Source organism: Saccopteryx bilineata, chromosome 2 (genome assembly GCF_036850765.1).
Source record: "Saccopteryx bilineata isolate mSacBil1 chromosome 2, mSacBil1_pri_phased_curated, whole genome shotgun sequence".
Classification (NCBI taxonomy): Eukaryota; Metazoa; Chordata; class Mammalia; order Chiroptera; family Emballonuridae; genus Saccopteryx; species Saccopteryx bilineata.
The window spans coordinates 232,965,824-232,979,495 of NC_089491.1; the positions used below are offsets into that span (position 1 = coordinate 232,965,824).

The following is a 13,672-nucleotide window of genomic DNA, read 5'->3' on the forward strand; positions in this document are numbered from 1 at the left end:
CTTCTTTTTGTTCACCACTTTTTTTCACCTTTCAGCTCCGTTGATGCATTATAAACTCACCAGACCAGACAGTTTCCTTTTGAGCTTCCATCCACCAAGGCCCCTTGAAAGCAGGTCACCCCTGGTTCTTGTATGCCCCCCACACAGTGTCTCGGCATTAGAGCCAGTGCCACCAGCATGTGCTGGGGGCATGGCTGCCTCACAGGTTAAATTCCTGGGATGAGTGGACCTTTCTTTGCTGTCCATATATAGTTGTTCAGTAAAATGAAAATGGATCAAAACTCAGAAGAATTCAGTAGACAGAGATCTGAGGTCCTAAGAATAAGATGTTTGGTAAAGGTGTTGGCTAAAGGCTCCTTTGTACTTTGGCCCCCATAGCTGTTAAGTTCACAGGTATTGCCCCCTGCTTTGATGTGACACTTTCTCCGTTCATTGCTGGGTTTTCTGCATCGTGCGGCAGGGGTCGCGGGCACTGCGTGTGTTCATCTGACGTTGACAGGCTGTCTCTGTTGACTACTGCAGGTTCACACCCTACGAGTGGTATAACCCCCACCCGTGCAACCCTGACTCAGACGTGGTGGAAAACAATTTCACTTTATTAAACAGTTTCTGGTTCGGAGTTGGAGCTCTCGTGCAGCAAGGTATGCGGCGGCCCGGTCCGTCACACGCATCCCACGATCTGCCGACAGCTTTGTGCTGGTACACTCCACCGCGGGCAGGGCTAAGCTCCACACCTGTCTCAGGGCTTTTAAAACCCCAGAACCTGACTTCCTAAGACAGGGATAAAAATAGCAAAGACAAAATGTCGCCTACATGAAACTTCCTTGCTGCGTATCTGGAATAAACCTTCTATCAAGCATCTCTGAGTACAAATTTTCCTAGCAGGAAGTTAAAAAACAAACAACCTGAGAAATCGTTTACACATCTGTGTAGGTGGGGGCATCAGCCTTCTCCCTTCAAACCATAACTCTGCAAGCCAGAGGTTTGAAAGGAGTGGGACTGAAATCCTTTGAAAATTAAATTGACTTACTTTCCTCCTAAAATTGTCACCTCATTACCACTCCCCTAAACCCTACTGGAATTCATCCTAGCTTCCAGGTCACTTGTACAAGCTCCCTCACCTGGTAATCATTGCAACAGTAAACTGGAGAGGTTGGGGAAATAAAACTCCCAATAACAGAAATGCAATAGATTTTTACATATTTTGATCATTTGGGGGGATTTTGATTTGGTTGGGGAAGGAGGATTGAGTTATTTTAACCTTGGGAAGAAACCTAGCTCTTTTTGTGGTTTCTTCAGCTTTGATCTCAGGCGCATGGTGTAGAAAATACTTCCCCAGATTAGACGCATTAATCTAAGGGAATCATAAGTCACAGAGGCTGCAGGTCTGCTTGGAATATCTGATTTGACAATAAGTGGCAAAATAAACTGGCAAAGGAAAAGTCCACTGGGATCTATATTAACCATGTTTGTGGCTTGGGGTGGAAGGGAGCCCCAGGGTGTCTCGTGAGGGGGCTGCTATACTACTTGAAATGTTTACCTTCTGTGTCTACAAACTAGAGAGAGACAGAACACGCATCTCCAATGTGGAAATACCCAACAAGGGAGTTCAGCGGGTAAACTGTCTCATCGTGCAGTTCAGCATAGCTCATGCAAATGCCGCTAGACGGGTACAGGCACAGTGCCTGACTTCCCAGAAGCCACTGACACGAATTTAGAGCAAAGCACAGAACTGTAAATCCTGCAGGAAACCTCAGGAGAAGCCATGCACTGCTCTACCAGTGTCTTTGCGTGATAGAGCTTTTATCTCGTGAGCAGTTGCTGTCCAAGGGTGCAGGGACCCCTCCTTCCCTGGCGCTGTCTCCTGTGCCATTGGAAGAGGAAAGAACAGACCTGAATTTCACAGAGCAGCAGCAGGTCCTCACAGGTGCATATGACCTGACTGCCTGTCATGTCTATGTCCCGCCCCTGACACCCCTCCTTCCTGTTCTTCCTGTGTGGAGTTTACCATCACCCACAGCAAACCATGGGATGCAGTGTCCACCAGTCACCACTACCTTGGGTACATGACAGTCAGCCCCAACCAGACTCTGCTTGTTCTTCAAGAAGCCGAAAAACACTTATCAGGTGACACCAATACTGCTGTGGATAGACCGGTGGTACCCGTGGCTTCCAGCCCGCCTGTCCTCAGCGTGTGGCCTGAGACCAGGCAGCTCACTGCTGTGGTCACTGTTGCACGCTGTCTGTTGGCAGAAGCCTGTCCCTGTGCTCAATTGGAAACCATCTTGCTTAGTTCTTCTGTTACTGTGATGATCCGACTCTCTCTTTCCCGCAGAGCGCGAGCAAAGTCTGGACCGGGATTGGCTGTCATGTCTGCCGTAATCGGCACTAAAGAGACCTCAGCAAGTATTGTCTCTCACCCCAAGTATTTTCTAGTGCTGTTCTACCTGCTTTCTGTTGTTCCCATACCTCCATCCTCTCGAGCTCTGAACTTAGATTCATCTCTACCTGAGGGAAGATACCGCTCAGTATCACCATGAACATTGAGACCTGTGAAAGTTAAAAAACACCATGAAATGTCGAGAAGTGTCATTCATACCATCCACCAAGGGTTTAAAATGTAATCTGAGTGATTTCCTACTAATTATTTTTTAATTTCCAACACAACTTTGCCCAAACATATAATATGTATTTTAAGTGTGATAGATGTGAACTTTCATTATTTTTATTACATGTCAACAGTGATCCATATGTCTGTCCAGTTTCACTGTCATAGAATGCATACTTATACAAGTAATAAACCTAAAACCTTATCTTTTAATAAATACATCCAAATAACATAAAGATGAATTTACAGCAGGAAAATCTATACCCATAAGCTAAGAAAACGTATCTATTAACTCTACTACTTATTTCCCATGGCTATTTTGTGAAATAAATGGTTTTTTAATGATAACCAACTAAAGAGCTAAAATAATATCACACTGCCACAAGGCTGCGAAATCAATTAAGTACAAAGATATGAAACAACCTTGGGCAGTAAACACACACATACCCACAGGCACATAAATCCCATTAAACCTCAAGATTAAAACAACAGCAACAAACCATTCTACTAAATCCTGGGAGGCAACTTAATGGAAACTATTATAAATCCATGTGATATTACACAACCAAATTCAAACAAAATAAAACAAAGGAAACATAAAAAGCAGTGAAGCCATTCACTTCATTAAAGGGAATAAAGAACGTCAATCACTAATAGCATGAGAAGATATCCGTTAATTCAAAGCCTCTGTCAACCTTGATCGGCTTATCAAGAGCCTTGAGCTGGTTTTGATTTTGTGAGCAATACGTGTGTCCATTTATAAATTAAACTGGAGCACAAACTCATTTATTTGTCGATGGCTGAACTCCAGTTTTCTTCTCTCTCTGAAACCATGAACTACAGAACTTTGAAACACGTGATTAGAATAGTGAAAGAGTTCTTCAAATTTGATATTTCACCTGCTGTCCTTTAACCCTTTGAATTCTTAAACTTCGGGTGTTTCCAGTGGTCCCATACACTGCTGTATGCCCAAGTTCATGGAGCAAGTGCTAAGTACAGGAGCATTGGCGAGTATTATACAAACAGACAAGCCAGTATTCACCTATGAGCTGGTGTAAATGGAGTAAGCTCTACATCTATCCTCCTGCTCCTCTAATTCTCCTGCTGGGTGTATGGAAAGTTCCCATAGCTCAGCCTGACCAAGTGCTTTGAGCTAGAGAATTCTCATAGACGCCTCTCCCCTTTGTAAGTAAGCTTGGTCCACACAGCCTGTCTTTTAGGGAGAAAGGCTTTTTGGTATACACATTAAGTGCCTCTGTGTTCTCTTTTACTAATAATCAGAAATCATCTGATGACTCTACATAGTATGTTTTTAGCCTTGGCCAGGTAGCTCACTTGACAAGAACGTTGTCCCAATTTATCAACATGACAGGTTCTGTCCCAGGTCAGGGACATACCAGACTCAACCAATGAGTGCATACATAAGTGTAACAACAAATCAATGTTTCTCTCTCTCTCTCTCTCTCTTTTTCTCTCTCTAAACTCAGTAATTTTTCAAAATTAAAAATAAACAAAAAATAAAATAAAAAGTAGTCTAAAAAATGTACATTTTTGCCAGGAAGGACCACTTTCACCGAGAAACAGCCTATCTTTAAGTATAATTAAGAAATAGTACTTAATTTAAGGATAAATTTATGCTTGTCATTGAATATATTCTTTTCATTTAAATAAGAATCTACATTAGAAAAAAATAATGCCGTCTCTAAAAATAACATAAGACAATAAAAAAATGATTCATCTACTCTGAAGTCTGACAGCATCTTATTTGATTTGTAAAATTCCTGTGTTTTATTAAAGTATACAAGATAAATGGCACGATATGTTAATCTTTTGAAAGGTTCTCACATTCTTTAACCTTAAATAGAGATGCATTAGCATTTCAAAGCTTTCATAGTTGTATAGAGACCTAGAACATTTTATTTCACACAGTAAGATGTACACTAGACTGTCATAAAAAGACAGAAGCCTGGAGTTGACTTTTCAACCAAAACAAGCAAACAAACTCAAAACAAAGTAACAAAATTAATTCTATCAATTTTAGACATAGATCATCTCAGGTTTTAGCCCACTTAATGCCATCCAATGTCAATAAATTACACTTTAAGCAGCAGAAGGAATTAGTGATAAGAGATCATTGAAATTTTGCTTAATATTCTTTAAAAAAAATGCATCAATTTTACCTGTACACAGAGAGCAGAGTCCTTGATGGAGTTCTAATTTTTATGCCACAAAAAATGCATTCTCTCCGTAGACTAGTTCAAATTATGCATTCCCTGTCTCCTGACCCTGCTTAACACTCTCACTCTGATGATACCACCACAGGCTCAGAGCTGATGCCCAAAGCTCTATCGACCAGGATAGTTGGAGGGATATGGTGGTTTTTCACTCTCATCATCATTTCATCCTACACGGCCAACCTGGCCGCCTTCCTGACCGTGGAGAGGATGGAGTCCCCCATCGATTCCGCGGATGACCTGGCAAAGCAGACCAAGATAGAGTACGGGGCGGTCAGAGATGGGTCAACGATGACCTTCTTCAAGGTAAGAAACTGACAATGTGTCGGCAGTGGTCATCTCATGCTGGGGGGAGGAAAATGCGCACTAAAAGAGTCTCCCCAAAAAACAAAAGATGTTGGGCAATTTGGGAGGGAGGGGGGGAAGTGAATAAATTTTTAATGACATAACTCTATGACCAGGAAACCACATGCCCTCAGTAGTCAGCATAAAGCAATTTTTTTGGTCCCTTGACCACCAGATTAACACACCCAGACCCACAGAGCAGCATCTCAGCATCTGTGATACCCTCTCTTGCCTTCCTTGCAGAAACAAAAGGAGTATTGTTTTCTGGATAAAGCCTCACCACCCAATAATTAATCACTCAGGCATGAAACCTACAAAAATAAGGATTCCTTAATCTGAAATTCTGACACCCAGAATACTGGAATATCATCGTTTTTTGGTTTTTTTCTTTCTTTCTGCTCTGTATTTGATGAGATAGAAACAGGTGACAGTAAAATGGGTTGATAAGGGAATTTATTTAGAGAATTAAAACCAAAATAATTTCGAGAGACTCCAGTCTGACGTTGTATCTGCACCTGGGACAGAGCTCCCAGTGAGACCCAAAGCTTCCCAGTAGCCTGCGTGCCTTAGAGGCACCAAAGGAGAATCACCTTTGAGTCCATATAGTTTCATTGTCCAGTGCATTTCATTGTTCGAGTCTCTTTAATGAAACAGGTTTCTGCCTTGCTTGTGGAAATAAGCCTTTTTACTTTTTTATTAAATTTCAGATCCTATAGCTCCCTGGGGGGGAGGGATTGATTTTTCATAGATCCAGGAAGGTTTAAAGACAGCAAAACATCTTAGCAATAACCAAGTTCAGCCCTTTGGTTTACTTACAAAGAGAACAAAGCCTAAATTATCTGTTCAAAGTCAAACACTTGGTCCATGACAGGCTAGAACCTTCTTTAAGATGTAAATGTAGGGGAAAAGAAATGAAAACAGCAGGTGTAATCAAAATAAACTGTACAGCTTTGTGAAAGTTTCACACCCAAAGTAGCAAAAATGAAGTTATCACCCCAGGATTGAGTGGAAAAAGACTTTTGAAGAATATTAATTTAGAAACAAAAACTAAGGGTAAGAAAAAGTGACCATTTTCTTTGTATAACAGTATTAATTCTCCAAAACAGGCATCATCTGTGCAGTAAATTTGGTTTAAGAATTATTAATAACAACCTACTTTAAGAGTGAACTATACTCAGAGGTTTATTAAAAGCAGAGTAATGTAAAAAGTTAGGATTTGCATTTCGTCATGTTACAAAGATGATCTGTAAACATTTTGTTTGTTTGTTTGTTTTAGTTTTAAGAAATATGTCCATAGATTGAATGAATGTGAAGTGTGGTGGTTTCTTCCTTGGATAAGAGTTGTTTTAAGGACCAGTGTCATGGACTATATGGCTCTCCAAGCTTCTGAAAGCTTGGGTTGTCTAAAATCAACAGTGTGAAGAGAGACAGATACTCCCAAGCTAGTGATTCATCATGACATGCATCAGGAACAGGAAAGTCGCCACCCCACAAGGCATATAGGATGGAGGGACGCTGCCAAAGTAGAATTGGTTATGCCTGAAAAATATCTGAAATGTCTCAGCTCTTTCAGTAACATCAGAAGTTCTAACGTATCAGGACATGGGCAGGTGGAGCAGAGAAGATGTTACCACCTTCTACTAGGTGCAGACACAGAAGAGGGAAGGGCTGCCCTTTGTGAAAACCACCAATGACCCATGAATCACCTAGCACCCCAGTCTCACTCTGGTTTGTGTCTGCTCATGTGCCTTTGTGAGCATGGCCTGGGTGACCATGTGAAGTGCACTAGGCATTTTCAGAGCGGGCTCCTGCTTGTTCCCTGGTACTCTCAGGTTGCCAGGAAACAAGGCCACAGGCATCTCAGGAAGATGAACATGAAGACAGGAACCACAGTGATGGTGAGAACAGCAGCACGGGCGTCTCACACTCATTCATGGTCACCTCTGCTTCTAGACGTTGTGCACACGTTATCTCGTTTTGTTCTCGTAAAGGCCCGGTGAGATAAGTACTAACGTTGTGTGATGAGGAAAATGAGGCACCGCTCAGCAAATGAACTTGCCTGAAATTTACAGAACTAGTCATGGAAGAGCCAGAGTTCAGTCATACTTCTCAGAGTTCCAGCAGGTAGGCTCCAGGAAGGCAGAGAATTGGTCTGTTTTTTTGGCCATGCCATTCCCAGAATCCTAAAACAGAGCCTGGCACATAGTAGCCACACAGACAATATGTTTTCAGTAAATGAAAAAATGCACTAATTAATCCAGATTTGGAACTCCATCAGAGGAGGGAGGACGGGAGGTAGGGAAAGAGGGGGGGAGAGGGAGGGGGGAGGAAGGGAGGGAAATGGGGAGGTGCCCTTGTCCGTTCAGGCTGCTATAACAGAAAGCCGCAGACTGGTGACTTATAACAACATACATTTCTTTCTCGCGGTCTGGAGGCTGGAAGTCCAAGATCAGGGTGCCAGCACGATTGGGTGAGGGCCTTTCCCGTGTCACGTGTGGTAGGTGCCAGAGACCTCTCTGCAGCCTCTGTCCTAAGGGCACTAATTCCATTCACAAAGGCTCCACTCTCATGACATAAGCACCTCCCGTGGCCTGACCACCTGATACCCCCATCTTTGGGAGTTAGACTTTTAATATCTGAATTGGGGGGGCACACATTAAGACTGTAGTTGGGGGGTACAAAGATCCATGACTCAAGAGACACCATTGCCAACTTCCTCTGTTTACAAGTTAGCTTTTAGCCCAGCAACCCTATTTATCAAGAAGGAATTTATTTGCAAAAAAAAAGAACAAGAACTAAATCCGATTTAGCTTTCCCCTCAAGGGAGGTGAGCTGTCAGGAAGCTTCAGAGGGGACATACTCAGGGTTTGTACACTGGATCATGCCAGGAGGACAGTAACCGTTCCAGGGACTTCCACCCCCTGTCCCTGGGTGACAGCCATCAGTCACAAGGACGTCCTGACCTGGCTCCACGCGAACATTTTACCTCCCTCTCCCATTCTCCCTGAGTCAATGACAATCTCCCCTCTTGAGCTGCTAAATGAATAAGAAAAGCTACACCTGCCTAATCCAACCTGGATCATTTCTCCTCCTTGGAGCCAGATGGGTCCCATCTCCATGTGAGTGCAAGATAACATCTAACAAGAGGCATTTTTTCATCACACACAGTGTAACAAAGTGCTTTTGTTCCCAGAAAAAACTCTGTGTGTGTGTGTGTGTCTCCTTTGGGCAGAAACTTGTCTCTTCACTTTCAAGTTGATTCTACATTGTTTGACAGTTTTAAAAAATAGAAATAGTCAGTTACAAAGTGGAGAGGACTGTAGACATTACCAAAATCCATAAATAAAATCACTAATCCCTCACACTGGCCTCTGAGATGCTTTTAGTGAAGGTTGTGACCAGAAAACGCTCACTAAAATTCCAATCAAAATTCATTGGTTTTTTTTTTGTTTTTTGTTGTTTTTTTTTTGTGACAGAGACAGAGAGAGAGACAGACAGGAAGGGAGAGAGATGAAAAGCATCAATTCTTTGTTGCGGCACCTTAGCTGTTCATTAATTGTTTTCTCATATGTGCATTGACCAAGGGGCTACCGCAGACCAAAAGACCCCTTCCTTGCTCAATCCAGTGACCTAGGGCTCAAGCTGGTGAGACTTGCTCAATACAGATGAGCCTGCACTCAAGCCAGCGACCTTGAGGTTTCAAACCTGGGTCTTCCGCATCCCAGTCCTTCGCTCTATCCACTGTGCCACCACCTGGTCAAGCCATTGACTTCTCTTGATAGAATTTACTATTCTTGCATACCATGTGCCCTTAGAGTTCAGATTTGAGATATTTGATTTTCAACATAAAATAAAAACAAAATTTTGTTTTTTTAAAAAAATAGCTCAGATGAGGTTTCACACTGTGAATTCAGGTGAGGCTATACAGAGTCTAAAACAAGGAGGCCGCAGTAGTTCCCTTCACTGGTCATTTGAATATGGGATAACACACTGACCATCAGGGGTCATATGTACACAAGAGAACTGGGACTAAGTCATAATAAACTCAGGTTCACACATATCCACAAGGTACTGGATAGAAAATCAAGATTCTAGCTGATGTTCTAAAAAAAAAGAACAACTCTAAGTTTCATGACCAATGTCACTCAGTGAATGAGGCTTATTAATCAAGAAATTTTTCTCAAGGTCACCAACACTCTGAGACTTAAAGTCTTAAGGACCATGGATAATCTAATACCTATTTGGTAAAGGGTGTCAGTCACCCTCAGGCTGATTAGCAGGAAGGACAAGTTTGAAGAGAAGCAGAGTATTTTAACAATGGTCTGAAGAACTGTTTTAGGAAATTTTCCAAGTCCTTTGTATGAGTCAGCATATTAATAATTCAGAACATAAGAAGACTGCATTTCAGAAAACTTTTCAACAATCTTTCTTCTATTTTCCTACCTGGGATGACACTAATTAATAACATGATATGAACTCTATGGGTTACTCAGCCATCTGCTAGTGACTGACTGATCTCTAACACCATTTCACACCTGACCAGCAATGGTGTTCCCTGTCCTCCAACCTCCTGAGACGACCACCACACTTCAAGAAGAACTGAGAGCGGCCAGTTTATGGTCAGGTTCTAAGCACACAAGTTGGATTGTGCACCGTCCTTTCCGAAGGCCTACATGACCCATTTCCTGCTTTATTCCCCTCATAATTGATAGCTATGACATCCAACTACAACTTTTCCTTTTATAATGAAGCACTAAGATACTAGTCTTCTCCATCTGTCATAGAAAGTAGGGAATATACAAAAATCTCCTTCTTTCTCCTTGTAATTCCATTAATTGCCTTTTGGGATGAATGAAATAGTCCAAACTTTGGTCTCACAGTGACATATCACAATTGTTTTTTTGGCGATATAAGGAAAAGACGGTCATGAAAAGGTCTGAGAACCATTTGAGGTCTGAAAGAAAAGACTTCTTACTGCCCCTTGCAAATGTCCTGCAGGCAGAACAATGGTTTCAGTCCATTGTTCAGAGATGGAGGATAGCAGACTAACATGAAATGCTGGAATACTAATCAACATTTGCAGGGAAGAGTCTTAGACTCCATGTTCTGTACCCAGACATCTTGGGTTCAAATTCAGACTCAACTGCTTATTAGCTATGGACCTTGGCAATTTATTTAAACTCTCTGTGCCTCAATTTCCCTGTCTATAAATTGAGGATCGTAGGTAACTCATTAGCTTATTTTAAAGATTAAGTGACTTATGAGCAGTAACGTGCTTACAGCACTACACGGCAAATTGTAAACAACAAAAAAATTGAGATATTATTTTAATTATCACCAACAGCATTCCCCATTAGCGTCCAACCCATATCCATAGCTATCCATCCTATTTTTCCAATCCCTCTGTACGTAAAAGACTCAGTTTGGTCTTTGTTTAGCTTCCCTTACGGTCAGCGACCCCTGGACAAAAGTGCCCATGATGGGAAAGACCTTCAGAGGCCAGGCCAGGCAAAGACCTCAGCCCTTGAAGACCCTTCCCATGTGTGCACATTATATATTTTCAGAAGAACCACCAGCTGGTGGTAGGTTGGTCAGCACCAGAGGGTGATGCTGGCCTTAGACGTCAGCTAAGAAGCAGATGGAGGCACTTGAACTTAACTCAGCTTGATTTCTACTTTGTTCCAGGACCTCTAACAAGACAAGTATTTGAGGTTGGCACTGCCCGGGAGGGGAAGGTATAAATTTTGGGTAACTACATGCAGACCCATGGATCAGTGTTGTGTGGAACATGTGTGTGTGTGTGTGTGTGTGTGTGTGTGTGTGTGTGTGTGTGTGTGTGTGTGTCTGTGCGTGCGCACAGACAGAAGTGGCTGGTGTGTCCTGGGAGCCTCACTGGCTATGAAACAGTTGAGGGAGAAATACTTCTCAGGAGGAGCTCGCTTTGTAGCAAATCACTCCCCCCTCTCAGGCCCAAGTCAGAGGATTACACAGATTAGATCATGATTCAGTCTAAAATGACTTGGATAAAATGGGTTTAAAAAGTCACAACAGACTTGTCATTTCTGGCTTTCACGGTCTAGGGACTTGGATCAGCTGTGGGAATAAGGGACGCTCTAAACTTTATAATCTTCCATAAAGCGGTCAGGTGTCCTCATCCACACGAAAGGCATTTCAGGAAAGTCACCAGGCACTGCACCAGAGGGACTGAGGCAGTGAGCCATCATGGGAGGCAGGGAGGTTCAGACAGCAATAGTCATTTAAGGAAGCATAGAAGGAAAGATATTTCTCACACTTTTCTGCATAAGAGGGCACTCCTCATATAAGATGTAGTAGCTCGTGTTTTAAAAATCCAGCTAATTTACCATTGGTGTCCAAAATGTGAAGTCCCTGGAGGTGAGAAATGTATTCGTTTAGGGAAAAATCCATTAGGTCAGTGAACGTTAACCTTTCTCAAAGCCAGGTGAATTGCCTGCAATGAACCAATCTTTAACACTACCCAGGAGAAAAGCACAAAAAATGTCTCGGCAAAGGTGTTTAGATCCCACTGAGGAAATTTTTTAAAGGGAACCCATGAATTTTTAAAACCTTGGAGATTCTGAAAAATGTCATAACTTTCCATCAATTCAAGATCAGAGCATAATCAACTGCAGTGATTATATTATATACCTTTGAAAGAGAGAGGCCCCTTATTGCACTATAGTCGCTTTCTTCAGATAGTTTTCCTTCAGAGTGATTATTATATACTGAATAAAATTTTAAAACACTATAAGAAATTATTATTGCCTGACCTGCAGTAGTGCAGTGGATAAATCATCAACCTGGGACTTTGAGGTCGCTGGTTCAAAACCCTGGGCTTGCCTGGTCAAGGCACATATGGAAGTTGATTCTTCCTGCTCCTCCCCCCCCCCCAAATGAATAAATCAAATCTTAAAAAAAGAAATTATTATTATTTAATGAAATAATATATTAATCATGGGTTAGAAGAAATGGCTATTTTTAAGACAACTGTTCACCTCTGATAGATCTATTTTATAAGTTTGGATTTCTACAGAACTGATTTGCATTTATTTGGTTGATTTTTTTTTTTTTTTTACATTTTCTTAAATCAGACTCACTTAAAGTAAAAGTATATTGGAGATTTAAAAATGTAACTTTTTGGTATTTCATCTGTTCTAAATGCATATATTTACCACATTTATAAGATCACTTTCATTAAGATAGCGAAGATTAAAGATTAGCAATTTCCCCTGTGTGCATGAATGAGTATGGGATTATGGGAGATGCAAAAACAAATATATACAAACAAGGATCTACATATAAAATCTTCAGGCATATTGGTCTGAAGCAGAATTGTGTAGTTATTCATTCTACTGAATAATAGGATTATACATCCCATCCGTTGTGATGACCGTAAGAATCGCAACAGCTCTGCCTGTGCTAGAAGACGCCATGGCTTCTTCCTGAAATTATTTCTTTAGAAGATGTGCTCATCCCATGGAACCCTTAACCTTAACCCAGCCAGGAGCTTGGTGTCCTGCATATGAAGACACGCAGCTGATTCCCTCTCAGGATCAGATCCTGGCAGCACCATTTCTCCAGGTTGTAGTAACGGGATCTTTCTCACATGATCAGTTTGAAGAACAAATGAATTAATATCAGCGAAGTGTTCAGAAGCATGACTGGCACGCAGTAAACTTGGCATGTGCTGATGGTTATAAATGTTTCCACAAAAACACATTGCAAATTGCCTCCCGGAGAGTATGGGACTTGTGTGCATTACAGGCAAAAGAGAAATAAGTGACAATCTCGTCAGATGGTGGTATGGTGACCCTTCCCCATAACAGACTCTAGATGGAAAAATGCTGCTTCTCTGCCAACAACCTTTCATCAGCATCAGAATAGCTACATAATCAGCTTTAAGCAGACAAATGAGTTGCTCTCACCCGGAGGCCCTTCCGGGATTAAAAAACAAAATATACTGGATGATTTCAGATTTAATAAATGAGGCCTTTTCAGTTTTAGTGACTTTGGCTAAGGAGCCCAGAGTACTTTACAAATATTCTAATTAACCCTTGACATATTCCCTGAAATAAGAGGCAATCATTGTTTTTGTTTTATAAATGTGTATTATTTAGAGTGATTTAGCAAGCTGACACGTCAGAAGATTTAGAAGTGAAAAAATTTCCAGACTGCCATTCCAACAGTTGGCTTGGTCTTTTCACACTGATGATAATTTTCCATGAAATATGCTCCTATTTTTAAGACTCCCTGATTCAGGCTGGTTTGCTCAGCAGTAGAGCATCGGCCCGGCAGTGGAAATCCGGGGTTCAATTCCCAGTCAGGGCACACAGGAGAAGTGCCCATCTGTTTCTCCAGCCCTCCCTTTCCCCCTTCTCTCTATCTCTTCCTCTCTTTCAGCCATAGCTCAATTGGAGCAAGGCACTGAGGATGGCTCCATGATTTCACCTCAGGCACTGAAATAGCT

General features: G+C 41.8%; 1 protein-coding gene across 4 annotated transcripts in view; it reads left to right on the forward strand.

Moving 5' to 3' along the window:
* The window catches only part of GRIK1 (glutamate ionotropic receptor kainate type subunit 1), a 332,731-nt gene that overhangs the window by 294,542 nt on the left and 24,517 nt on the right, over nt 1-13,672 (forward strand). For all 4 annotated transcript variants that reach the window (XM_066259567.1, XM_066259565.1, XM_066259569.1 and 1 more), the window contains 2 exons: nt 523-641; nt 4,931-5,148. In XM_066259567.1, the coding sequence (XP_066115664.1) occupies nt 523-641; nt 4,931-5,148 (337 nt within the window). The remainder of the gene's footprint in view (nt 1-522; nt 642-4,930; nt 5,149-13,672) is intronic.